At 47.7% G+C, this 13,217-nt stretch overlaps 1 protein-coding gene across 1 annotated transcript in view; it reads right to left on the bottom strand.

Moving 5' to 3' along the window:
- cfap299 (cilia and flagella associated protein 299) overlaps positions 1 to 13,217 on the bottom strand; it is a 375,917-nt gene that overhangs the window by 255,494 nt on the left and 107,206 nt on the right. The window contains exon 3 of the mRNA XM_045225655.1: positions 2,397 to 2,487. Within this exon, the coding sequence (XP_045081590.1) occupies positions 2,397 to 2,487 (91 nt within the window). The remainder of the gene's footprint in view (positions 1 to 2,396; positions 2,488 to 13,217) is intronic.

Raw genomic sequence — 13,217 nt, forward strand, 5'->3', positions numbered from 1 at the left:
AGAATTGGTACTCTAACTGGGAGGGAGGGTTAGGGTTAGGTTGGTGCTCTAACTGGGTGGGTGAGGGTTAGGTTGGTACTCTAACTGGGAGGTGAGGGTTAGGGTTGGCACTCTAACTGGGAGGTGAGGGTTAGGGTTGGTGCTCTAACTGGGAGGTGAGGGTTAGGTTAGGGTTTGTGCTCTAACTGGGTGGTGAGGTTAGGTTGGTACTCTAACTGGGAGGTGAGGGTTAGGTTGGTGCTCTAACTGGGTGGTGAGGGTTAGGGTTGGTACTCTAACTGGGAGGTGAGGGTTAGGGGTTGGTGCTGTAACTGGGTGGTGAGGGTTAGGTTAGGGTTGGTACTCTAACTGGGTGGTGAGGGTTAGGGTTGGTACTCTAACTGGGAGGTGAGGGTTAGGGTTGGTACTCTAACTGGGAGGTGAGGGTTAGGGTTGGTACTCTAACTGGGGGGTGAGGGTTAGGGTTAGGGTTGGTACTCTAACTGGGAGGTGAGGGTTAGGGTTAGGGTTGGTACTCTAACTGGGAGGTGAGGGTTAGGGTTGGTACTCTAACTGGGAGGTGAGGGTTAGGGTTAGGGTTGGTACTCTAACTGGGAGGTGAGGGTTAGGGTTGGTACTCTAACTGGGAGGTGAGGGTTAGGGTTAGGTTGGTACTCTAACTGGGAGGTGAGGGTTAGGGTTAGGGGTTGGTACTCTAACTGGGAGGTGAGGGTTAGGGTTGGTACTCTAACTGGGAGGTGAGGGTTAGGGTTAGGTTTGGTACTCTAACTGGGAGGTGAGGGTTAGGGTTGGTGCTCTAACTGGGTGGTGAGGGTTAGGGTTGGTGCTCTAACTGGGAGGTGAGGGTTAGGGTTGGTACTCTAACTGGGAGGTGAGGGTTAGGGTTGGTACTCTAACTGGGTGGTGAGGGTTAGGGTTAGGGTTGGTACTCTAACTGGGTGGTGAGGGTTAGGGTTGGTACTCTAACTGGGTGGTGAGGGTTAGGGTTGGTACTCTAACTGGGTGGTGAGGGTTAGGGTTAGGGTTTTTACTCTAACTGGGTGGTGAGGGTTAGGGTTGGTACTCTAACTGGGTGGTGAGGGTTAGGGTTGGTGCTCTAACTGGGAGGTGAGGGATAGGGTTAGGGTTGGTACTCTAACTGGGAGGTGAGGGTTAGGGTTAGGGTTGGTACTCTAACTGGGAGGTGAGGGTTAGGGTTAGGGTTGGTACTCTAACTGGGAGGTGAGGTTAGGTTGGTACTCTAACTGGGAGGTGAGGGATAGGGTTAGGTTGGTACTCTAACTGGGAGGTGAGGTTAGGGTTAGGGTTGGTACCTCTAACTGGGAGGTGAGGGTTAGGGTTAGGGTTGGTACTCTAACTGGGAGGTGAGGGTTAGGGTTGGTACTCTAACTGGGTGGTGAGGGTTAGGGTTGGTACTCTAACTGGGAGGTGAGGGATAGGGTTAGGGTTGGTACTCTAACTGGGAGGTGAGGGTTAGGGTTAGGGTTGGTACTCTAACTGGGAGGTGAGGGTTAGGGTTGGTACTCTAACTGGGAGGTGAGGGTTAGGGTTGGTACTCTAACTGGGAGGTGAGGGTTAGGGTTGGTACTCTAACTGGGAGGTGAGGGTTAGGGTTGGTACTCTAACTGGGAGGTGAGGGTTAGGGTTGGTACTCTAACTGGGAGGTGAGGGTTAGGGTTGGCACTCTAACTGGGTGGTGAGGGTTAGGGTTGGTACTCTAACTGGGAGGTGAGGGTTAGGGTTGGTACTCTAACTGGGAGGTGAGGGTTAGGGTTGGTACTCTAACTGGGAGGTGAGGGTTAGGGTTGGCACTCTAACTGGGTGGTGAGGGTTAGGGTTGGTACTCTAACTGGGAGGTGAGGGTTAGGGTTGGTACTCTAACTGGGTGGTGAGGGTTAGGGTTGGCACTCTAACTGGGTGGTGAGGGTTAGGGTTGGTACTCTAACTGGGAGGTGAGGGTTAGGGTTGGTACTCTAACTGGGAGGTGAGGGTTAGATTCCGTTCCCTCCAGTCCCTCCACCTCCTAATGGAATGGTAGAGGTATGTTGGGGGGGAAACCCCATAGATATGTGAGTGCTGTCTCTACTGTCTCTGCTGTCTCTGCTGTCTCTGCTGTCTCTGCTGTCTCTGCTGTCTCTGCTGTCTCTACTGTCTCTGCTGTCTCTACTGTCTCTGCTGTCTCTGCTGTCTCTGCTGTCTCTGCTGTCTCTGCTGTCTTTGCTGTCTCTGCTGTCTCTGCTGTCTCTACTGTCTCTGCTGTCTCTACTGTCTCTGCTGTCTCTGCTGTCTCTGCTGTCTCTGCTGTCTCTACTGTCTCTGCTGTCTCTGCTGTCTCTGCTGTCTCTACTGTCTCTGCTGTCTCTGCTGTCTCTGCTGTCTCTACTGTCTCTACTCACAGTCATTTTCCCACTGCGGTTTGCCTCCTCTCTCTCCGCCAGTGCTTTCAGGAAGTTATCTTTCAGCTCTTTTCCCACACTTGCCAGTGTCCTGGAAAATACAACATTGAAATAGTTTGAAATGTTTCTTTAAATGTAGAAAGAAAAAAACAGTTTGTGGGTTGTTTAAAGGTTGTTTATTGAAGCGTTTTACTCTTTCTCTGCATAGCTGCATGCCACTTCTCTTCAATAATTAGTAATAATTCGTCACTCTGCATTAAAGGGGCAATCTGAAGTTGCTACGTCCATTTTTGGACGTATAAATTAATGATATGTACAGTGCCTAGCGAAAGTATTCACCCCCCTTTGCATTTTTCCTATTTTGTTGCCTTACAACCTGGAATTAAAATTGATTTTTTGTGGGGTTTGTATCATTTGATTTACCCAACATGCCTACCACTTTGAAGATGCAAAATATTTTATATTGTGAAACAAAGAAGAAATAAGACAAAAAAACTGAAAACTTGAGCGTGCATAACTATTCACCCCCCGAAGGTCAATACCTTGTAGAGCCACCTTTTGAAGCAATTACAGCTGCAAGTCTCTTGGGGTATGTCTCTATAAACTTGGCACATCTAGCCACTGGGATTTTTGCCCATTCTTCAAGGCAAAACTGCTCCAGCTCCTTCAAGTTGGATGGGTTCCGCTGGTGTACAGCAATCTTTAAGTCATACCACAGATTCTTAATTGGATTGAGGTCTGGGCTTTGACTAGGCCATTCCAAGACATTAAAATGTTTCCCCTTAAACCACTTGAGTGTTGCTTTAGCAGTATGCTTAGGGTCATTGTCCTGCTGGAAGGTGAACCTCCATCCCAGTCTCAAATCTCTGGAAGACTGAAACAGGTTTCCCTCAAGAATTTCCCATCCATCATTCCTTCAATTCTGACCAGTTTCCCAGTCCCTGCCGATGAAAAACATCCCCACAGCATGATGCTGCCACCACCATGCTTCACTTTGGGGATGGTGTTCTGGAGGTTTTACAATGCCTCTCAAAGAAGAGCATCAATTGGTAGATATGAAAAAAAACAAAAAAAACATGGTGAAGTTATTAATTAGGCTTAATTAATTAATTAATTAATAATTAATTAATTTGGATGGTGTATCAATACACCCAGTCCCTACAAAGATACAGGCGTCCTTCCTAACTCAGTTGCCGGAGAGGAAGGAAACCGCTCAGGGATTTCACCATGAGGCTGTGACAGGAGAAAACTGAGGATGGATCAAGAACGTTGTAGTTCCTCCACAATACTAACCTAAATGACAAAGTGAAAAGAAGGAAGCCTGTACAAAACTAAAATATTCCAAAACATGCATCCTGTACTGCAAAAAATGTGGCAAAGCAATAACATTTTGGTCCTGAATACAAAGCGTTATATTTGGGGCAAATCTTCATATTTTCAAGCATTGTGGTGGCTGCATCATGTTATGGGTATGCTTGTCATCGGCAAGGACTAGGGAGATTTTCAGGATAAAAATAAATGGAATAGAGCTAAGGACAGGCGAAACCCTGGAGGGACACCTGGTTCAGACACTGGGAGACAAATTCACATTTCAGTAGGACAATAACCTAAAACACAAGGCCAAATCTACACTGGAGTTGCTTACCAATACGACATTGAATGTTCCCGAGTGGCCTACAGTTTTGACTTAAATAGGCTAGAAAATATATGGCAAGACTGTCTGTCTAGCAATGATCAACAACCAACCCGACAGAGCTTGAAGAATAAAAAAAAAAGAATAATGGGCAAATATTGTAAAATCCAGGTGTGCAAAGCTCTTAGAGAATTACCCAGAAAGACTCAGTATTTCTAACATGTATTGTCTCAAGCGAGTGAATACTTATCTAATCAAGATATATTAGTGTTCTGTTTTTCATAAATGTTTTATAAATGTTAGAATCTTTCTTCCACTTTGACATTACAGAGTATCTTGTGTAGATCGTTGACCAAAAATGACAATTCAATCCATTTGAATCCCACTTTCTAACACAACAAAATGTTGAAAAGGGGTGTGAATACTTTCTGAAGGCACCGTAGCCCTAGTGAAAATATCATTCAATGTAAAAAATATTCTTATATCAATACCATAAGAAATGCCATAAGTATGCATAACAAATTCCCCCTAACTCAAACAAGCATTTTTGGAGAATTGTAACCCTTATAGAGAAATAGCCTAATTCAACATGTGCAGTGATTACATTTGTAACTCAATTATAGCAAAGGGGTAGAACATTTTGACATGGAAAGAAGCTAAAGTTTAGGGACTGAGTATCTAGGCTAAAAATGGTCCAATTGGGAATGATTTGTCAGTTATTTTAAACCAACGTCTGACCAATGGTGACAGACATCCTCCAAATATAAAGGAAAACAAAAAGCGTTTCCTTACAGAAATCAGTTTTGATCATTATTCCCACAGGTGGTATTGTTATGGTTACTGTAAAACCAAACTCCTAGGAACACATCACAAACCCCTTCAGATGTGTTCCCTACCTTTTGCTAATTAATCACACTAGTCATTTGGACAACCCCACCACCGCCGGCGCTATAGGATTAATTATTACAAGGATTAAATGATTTTGTGTCATATTATGACAGCTTTTTACACTTTAGTTGGCCCATTTCCATGGAAACAATGTTTTTTTGGCCTCCACCTTTCAGCTGGGCCTCCACACACCTGAGAAAACATTGGCACTGATGAGTCAAAGAGTTAACAGTGCAGCACCAGCAATAGGAGCTGTCACTCATCCAACTGCAGGGGCCTGTGTCCCAAATCACACCATTTCCCCTCCATTACCAGGGTCCCGGTCTAAAGTAGTGCACTATATAGGGAATAGGGTGCCATTTGGGATGTGGACAGTGTGTGAAACCTTCATCAGGTCAACACCAAGTTAAGAGTCATCCTGAAGGCAGTAAACAAGCCACTGAGAACCTCTCTTTCTTCTTCTGTGGTTGAGAGTGTTTGCCACCTGAAGCACATTGTACAGGAAAGGACAGGAGGCTTCTGTTTATTTTCATCTGAGCGAGGTACAATTTTAGAGGTTAGAAGAGCTCAAAAATACTTTTGTTGGATCAGTTTTATATTCACATTGATAAATGTGTGTTTTCCCCTCCCAACACAAATAGCAGTTGTACTGCCTTGTAGAGTGTGTGTATCAACAGCACAGTGGAGGTCTTGGGAGGGGAAATGCTCTGGTCAGTCAACAGCACAGTGGAGGTCTTGGGAGGGGAAATGCTCTGGTCAGTCAACAGCACAGTGGAGGTCTTGGGAGGGGAAATGCTCTGGTCAGTCAACAGCACAGTGGAGGTCTTGGGAGGGGAAATGCTCTGGTCAGTCAACAGCACAGTGGAGGTCTTGGGAGGGGAAATGCTCTGGTCAGTCAACAGCACAATGGAGGTCTTGGGAGGGGAAATGCTCTGGTCAGTCAACAGCACAGTGGAGGTCTTGGGAGGGGAAATGCTCTGGTCAGTCAACAGCATAGTGGAGGTCTTGGGAGGGGAAATGCTCTGGTCAGTCAACAGCACAGTGGAGGTCTTGGGAGGGGAAATGCTCTGGTCAGTCAACAGCACAGTGGAGGTCTTGGGAGGGGGAATGCTCTGGTCAGTCAACAGCACAGTGGAGGTCTTGGGAGGGGAAATGCTCTGGTCAGTCAACAGCACAGTGGAGGTCTTGGGAGGGGAAATGCTCTGGTCAGTCAACAGCACAGTGGAGGTATTGGGAGGGGAAATGCTCTGGTCAGTCAACAGCACAGTGGTGGTCTTGGGAGGGGAAATGCTCTGGTCAGTCAACAGCACAGTGGAGGTCTTGGGAGGGGAAATGCTCTGGTCAGTCAGCAGCACAGTGGAGGTCTTGGGAGGGGAAATGCTCTTGTCAGTCAACAGCACAGTGGAGGTCTTGGGAGGGGAAATGCTCTTGACAGTCAGCAGCACAGTGGAGGTCTTGGGAGGGGAAATGCTCTGGTCAGTCAACAGCACAGTGGAGGACTTGGGAGGGGAAATGCTCTGGTCAGTCAACAGCACAGTGGAGGTCTAGGGAGGGGAAATGCTCTGGTCAGTCAACAGCACAGTGGAGGTCTTGGGAGGGGAAATGCTCTTCTCAGTCAACAGCACAGTGGAGGTCTTGGGAGGGGAAATGCTCTGGTCAGTCAACAGCACAGTGGAGGTCTTGGGAGGGGAAATGCTCTGGTCAGTCAACAGCACAGTGGAGGTCTTGGGAGGGGAAATGCTCTGGTCAGTCAACAGCACAGTGGAGGTCTTGGGAGGGGAAATGCTCTGGTCAGTCAACAGTACAGTGGAGGTCTTGGGAGGGGAAATGCTCTGGTCAGTCAACAGCACAGTGGAGGTCTTGGGAGGGGAAATGCTCTGGTCAGTCAACAGCACAGTGGCGGTCTTGGGAGGGGAAATGCTCTGTTCAGTCAACAGCACAGTGGAGGTATTGGGAGGGGAAATGCTCTGGTCAGTCAGCAGCACAGTGGAGGTCTTGGGAGGGGAAATGCTCTGGTCAGTCAACAGCACAGTGGAGGTCTTGGGAGGGGAAATGCTCTGGTCAGTCAACAGCACAGTGGAGGTATTGGGAGGGGAAATGCTCTGGTCAGTCAACAGCACAGTGGAGGTCTTGGGAGGGGAAATGCTCTGGTCAGTCAACAGCACAGTGGGGGACTTGGGAGGGGAAATGCTCTGGTCAGTCAACAGCACAGTGGAGGGCTTGGGAGGGGAAATGCTCTGGTCAGTCAACAGCACAGTGGAGGTCTTGGGAGGGGAAATGCTCTGGTCAGTCAACAGCACAGTGGAGGTCTTGGGAGGGGAAATGCTCTGGTCAGTCAACAGCACAGTGGAGGTCTTGGGAGGGGAAATGCTCTTCTCAGTCAACAGCACAGTGGAGGTCTTGGGAGGGGAAATGCTCTGGTCAGTCAACAGCACAGTGGAGGTCTTGGGAGGGGAAATGCTCTGGTCAGTCAACAGCACAGTGGAGGTCTTGGGAGGGGGAATGCTCTGGTCAGTCAACAGCACAGTGGAGGTCTTGGGAGGGGAAATGCTCTTCTCAGTCAACGGCACAGTGGAGGTCTTGGGAGGGGAAATGCTCTGGTCAGTCAACAGTACAGTGGAGGTCTTGGGAGGGGAAATGCTCTGGTCAGTCAACAGCACAGTGGAGGTCTTGGGAGGGGAAATGCTCTGGTCAGTCAACAGCACAATGGAGGTCTTGGGAGGGGAAATGCTCTGGTCAGTCAACAGCACAGTGGAGGTCTTGGGAGGGGAAATGCTCTGGTCAGTCAACAGCACAGTGGAGGTCTTGGGAGGGGAAATGCTCTGGTCAGTCAACAGCACAATGGAGGTCTTGGGAGGGGGAAATGCTCTGGTCAGTCAACAGCACAGTGGAGGTCTTGGGAGGGGAAATGCTCTGGTCAGTCAACAGCACAGTGGAGGTCTTGGGAGGGGGAATGCTCTGGTCAGTCAACAGCACAGTGGAGGTCTTGGGAGGGGAAATGCTCTGGTCAGTCAACAGCACAGTGGAGGTCTTGGGAGGGGAAATGCTCTGGTCAGTCAACAGCACAGTGGAGGTATTGGGAGGGGAAATGCTCTGGTCAGTCAACAGCACAGTGGTGGTCTTGGGAGGGGAAATGCTCTGGTCAGTCAACAGCACAGTGGAGGTCTTGGGAGGGGAAATGCTCTGGTCAGTCAACAGCACAGTGGAGGTCTAGGGAGGGGAAATGCTCTGGTCAGTCAACAGCACAGTGGAGGTCTTGGGAGGGGAAATGCTCTTCTCAGTCAACAGCACAGTGGAGGTCTTGGGAGGGGAAATGCTCTGGTCAGTCAACAGCACAGTGGAGGTCTTGGGAGGGGAAATGCTCTGGTCAGTCAACAGCACAGTGGAGGTCTTGGGAGGGGAAATGCTCTGGTCAGTCAACAGCACAGTGGAGGTCTTGGGAGGGGAAATGCTCTGGTCAGTCAACAGTACAGTGGAGGTCTTGGGAGGGGAAATGCTCTGGCCAGTCAACAGCACAGTGGAGGTATTGGGAGGGGAAATGCTCTGGTCAGTCAACAGCACAGTGGTGGTCTTGGGAGGGGAAATTCTCTGGTCAGTCAACAGCACAGTGGAGGTCTTGGGAGGGGAAATGCTCTGGTCAGTCAGCAGCACAGTGGAGGTCTTGGGAGGGGAAATGCTCTTGTCAGTCAACAGCACAGTGGAGGTCTTGGGAGGGGAAATGCTCTTGACAGTCAGCAGCACAGTGGAGGTCTAGGGAGGGGAAATGCTCTGGTCAGTCAACAGCACAGTGGAGGTCTTGGGAGGGGAAATGCTCTTCTCAGTCAACAGCACAGTGGAGGTATTGGGAGGGGAAATGCTCTGGTCAGTCAACAGCACAGTGGAGGTCTTGGGAGGGGAAATGCTCTGGTCAGTCAACAGCACAGTGGAGGTCTTGGGAGGGGAAATGCTCTGGTCAGTCAACAGTACAGTGGAGGTCTTGGGAGGGGAAATGCTCTGGTCAGTCAACAGCACAGTGGAGGTCTTGGGAGGGGAAATGCTCTGGTCAGTCAACAGCACAGTGGAGGTCTTGGGAGGGGAAATGCGCTGGTCAGTCAACAGCACAGTGGCGGTCTTGGGAGGGGAAATGCTCTGGTCAGTCAACAGCACAGTGGAGATCTTGGGAGGGGAAATGCTCTGGTCAGTCAACAGCACAGTGGAGATCTTGGGAGGGGAAATGCTCTAGCCAGTAAAACAGAGAGAACCCATCCTGTGAACTGTATAGGATGTGTCCAAACATGAACAGACAGAGTCCTTTCAGTTTTGGGTCAACACAACTCAATAAAAGTAACTCACGTCAACGCAATACTGATAATGATCTTTTAGATTTTCTGAGGTCATGGATTGGTTTTCCCAAAGACCAGAAACTAGGGACTAGAAGAACATAAAACAGTTATTCTTTAAAAGCTGTTGTCCATCATTTACCCACATATATAACGCACATATGCATCAAATAAACATTGTGAATGTGTCTTCAAGTTGTGGTGCTTGCGGAAATAATAGTTGAGAAACCAAATCAGTGCAGATGTTTCAAACTAAAGAAGGAAATCCACATGGACAAAATATATATAAACATTTGTACCAGATCTCCCATAATCATCAATTCAAATCAAATCAAATTGTATTTGTCACATACACGTGTTTAGCAGATGTTATTGCGGGTGTAGCGAAATGCTTGTGCTTCTAGCTCCGACAGTGCAGTAATATCTAACAAGTAATATCTATCAATTTCACAACATATACCCAATACACACAAATCTAGTAAGGAATGGAATTTAAGAATATATACATATATGGACAAGCAATGACAGAGCGGCATGGACTAAGATACAGTAGAATATTATAGAATAGAATGCAGTATATACATATGAGATGAGTAGTGCAAGATATGGAAACATTATTAAAGTGACTAGTGTTCCATTTCTTAAAGTGGCCAGTGATTTCAATAGGCAGCAGCAGCCTCTAATGTGCTAGTGATGTCTGATGGTCTTGAGATAGAAGCTGTTTTTATTCTCTCGGTCCCAGCTTTGATGCACCTGTACTGACCTCGCCTTCTGGATGATAGCGGGGTGAACAGGCAGTGGCTCGGGTGATTTATTTATTTATTTATTTTTATTTTTTTTTATTTTTTTTTGTCATTTAGCAGACGCTCTTATCCAGAGCGACTGATGTCCTTGGTGATCTTTTTGGCCTTCCTGTGACATCGGGTGCTGTAGGGTGTCTTGGAGGGCGGGTAGTGTATATGTTGATAGAAGGCGTGTGGATTCCTACAATGACACCCTGTTTAACAGTCCCCATTTGAAACCGAGGTGGAGGAGTCGGAAGTGCGATTGAAAAGCAATTGCCTTTTCTTTGGGGTTGACCATTATGCAAATGAAGGTAAGGAGCAGAAGTGGTGCATCCATTCTTACGCCTCGAAGAATGTTTAGTATTCCTAATGTGTCCCTGGTTGTGTCCCAAATGCAACCCTACTCCCTATATTGTGCACTACTTTATAGGGAATAGGGTGCCATTAGGACGCGGCGCCTGAATCACCCCTCTGTGTGGTAACAGTGTTGCCCAACTCAGGTTCCTTTACAGAGAGAGAGAGAGAGAGAGAGGGCCAGGCCAGGTGGGGGCCTTTACAAAACCAAACAGCCCCTCTGCTTGGACAGGATTTAGCCGACCATGATGCACTGGGGCCGGGGGGGCCTCATCTTGTTTGTTCTGGATGGTGAATAGAGAGAGTGGTAGGTGGGAGACAGTAAGTATATATGGAACACACACTGTTATTTCGGTGCAGGTAAATTGGCCAAACCACAATGTTATAACAACAACGTGGGGTTAAGAAGTTTGTTCCCTAAACAGGACTGACAGAATTGTATTGAATGGAATAGCAGCACACAAAACTATCAAGTGGAGTGGTGCCTGAAACGTCTTCAGTGTTTACCTTGTATCTTGTATTTCTGTCCTGTAATCCAAACTGTTGCTCCATCACACCAACATTTTCTTCTAATCTACACAATTACATTCCTGTTGTTTCCCTGATCAAAGAGATGATGGAAGGAGCAACTGTTCTCAATGACAGAGAATGAATGGCTTTGAGGCAAAGTTCAGACAAACCACATCTTTAAAATGGACCCTAGAATCAACAAGCAGAGGTGTGAATGGTTAAAAAAAGATGACTAGATTAGCTTTAGTTGAGAAACACTTCTCAATACAACATCCTCTTCTGTTTTAATGCCAGCACTCCTGAGGTGTGTACACAGCCATTCCTCAGAGATAGAGACCTGAGGTGTGTACACAGCCATTCCTCAGAGATAGAGACCTGAGGTGTGTACACAGCCATTCCTCAGAGATAGAGACCTGAGCTGTGTACACAGCCATTCCTCAGAGATAGAGACCTGAGGTGTTTACACAGCCATTCCTCAGAGATAGAGACCTGAGCTGTGTACACAGCCATTCCTCAGAGATAGAGACCTGAGGTGTTTACACAGCCATTCCTCAGAGATAGAGACCTGAGCTGTGTACACAGCCATTCCTCAGAGATAGAGACCTGAGGTGTGTACACAGCCATTCCTCAGAGATAGAGACCTGAGGTGTGTTTACACAGCCATTCCTCAGAGATAGAGACCTGAGGTGTTTACACAGCCATTCCTCAGAGATAGAGACCTGAGCTGTGTACACAGCCATTCCTCAGAGATAGAGACCTGAGGTGTGTACACAGCCATTCCTCAGAGATAGAGACCTGAGGTGTTTACACAGCCATTCCTCAGAGATAGAGACCTGAGGTGTTTACACAGCCATTCCTCAGAGATAGAGACCTGAGGTGTGTACACAGCCATTCCTCAGAGATAGAGACCTGAGCTGTGTACACAGCCATTCCTCAGAGATAGAGACCTGAGGTGTTTACACAGCCATTCCTCAGAGATAGAGACCTGAGGTGTTTACACAGCCATTCCTCAGAGATAGAGACCTGAGGTGTGTACACAGCCATTCCTCAGAGATAGAGACCTGAGCTGTGTACACAGCCATTCCTCAGAGATAGAGACCTGAGGTGTGTACACAGCCATTCCTCAGAGATAGAGACCTGAGGTGTGTACACAGCCATTCCTCAGAGATAGAGACCTGAGGTGTTTACACAGCCATTCCTCAGAGATAGAGACCTGAGCTGTGTACACAGCCATTCCTCAGAGATAGAGACCTGAGGTGTGTTTACACAGCCATTCCTCAGAGATAGAGACCTGAGGTGTTTACACAGCCATTCCTCAGAGATAGAGACCTGAGGTGTTTACACAGCCATTCCTCAGAGATAGAGACCTGAGGTGTTTACACAGCCATTCCTCAGAGATAGAGACCTGAGGTGTGTACACAGCCATTCCTCAGAGATAGAGACCTGAGGTGTGTACACAGCCATTCCTCAGAGATAGAGACCTGAGGTGTGTACACAGCCATTCCTCAGAGATAGAGACCTGAGGTGTGTACACAGCCATTCCTCAGAGATAGAGACCTGAGGTGTGTACACAGCCATTCCTCAGAGATAGAGACCTGAGGTGTTTACACAGCCATTCCTCAGAGATAGAGACCTGAGGTGTGTACACAGCCATTCCTCAGAGATAGAGACCTGAGGTGTTTACACAGCCATTCCTCAGAGATAGAGACCTGAGGTGTTTACACAGCCATTCCTCAGAGATAGAGACCTGAGGTGTGTACACAGCCATTCCTCAGAGATAGAGACCTGAGGTGTTTACACAGCCATTCCTCAGAGATAGAGACCTGAGGTGTGTACACAGCCATTCCTCAGAGATAGAGACCTGAGGTGTTTACACAGCCATTCCTCAGAGATAGAGACCTGAGGTGTTTACACAGCCATTCCTCAGAGATAGAGACCTGAGGTGTTTACACAGCCATTCCTCAGAGATAGAGACCTGAGGTGTTTACACAGCCATTCCTCAGAGATAGAGACCTGAGGTGTTTACACAGCCATTCCTCAGAGATAGAGACCTGAGGTGTTTACCCAGCCATTCCTCAGAGATAGAGACCTGAGGTGTTTACACAGCCATTCCTCAGAGATAGAGACCTGAGGTGTTTACACAGCCATTCCTCAGAGATAGAGACCTGAGGTGTTTACACAGCCATTCCTCAGAGATAGAGACCTGAGGTGTTTACACAGCCATTCCTCAGAGATAGAGACCTGAGGTGTTTACACAGCCATTCCTCAGAGATAGAGACCTGAGGTGTTTACACAGCCATTCCTCAGAGATAGAGACCTGAGGTGTTTACAC

The sequence above is a fragment of the Coregonus clupeaformis genome, chromosome 16 (genome assembly GCF_020615455.1).
Source record: "Coregonus clupeaformis isolate EN_2021a chromosome 16, ASM2061545v1, whole genome shotgun sequence".
NCBI lineage: Eukaryota > Metazoa > Chordata > Actinopteri > Salmoniformes > Salmonidae > Coregonus > Coregonus clupeaformis.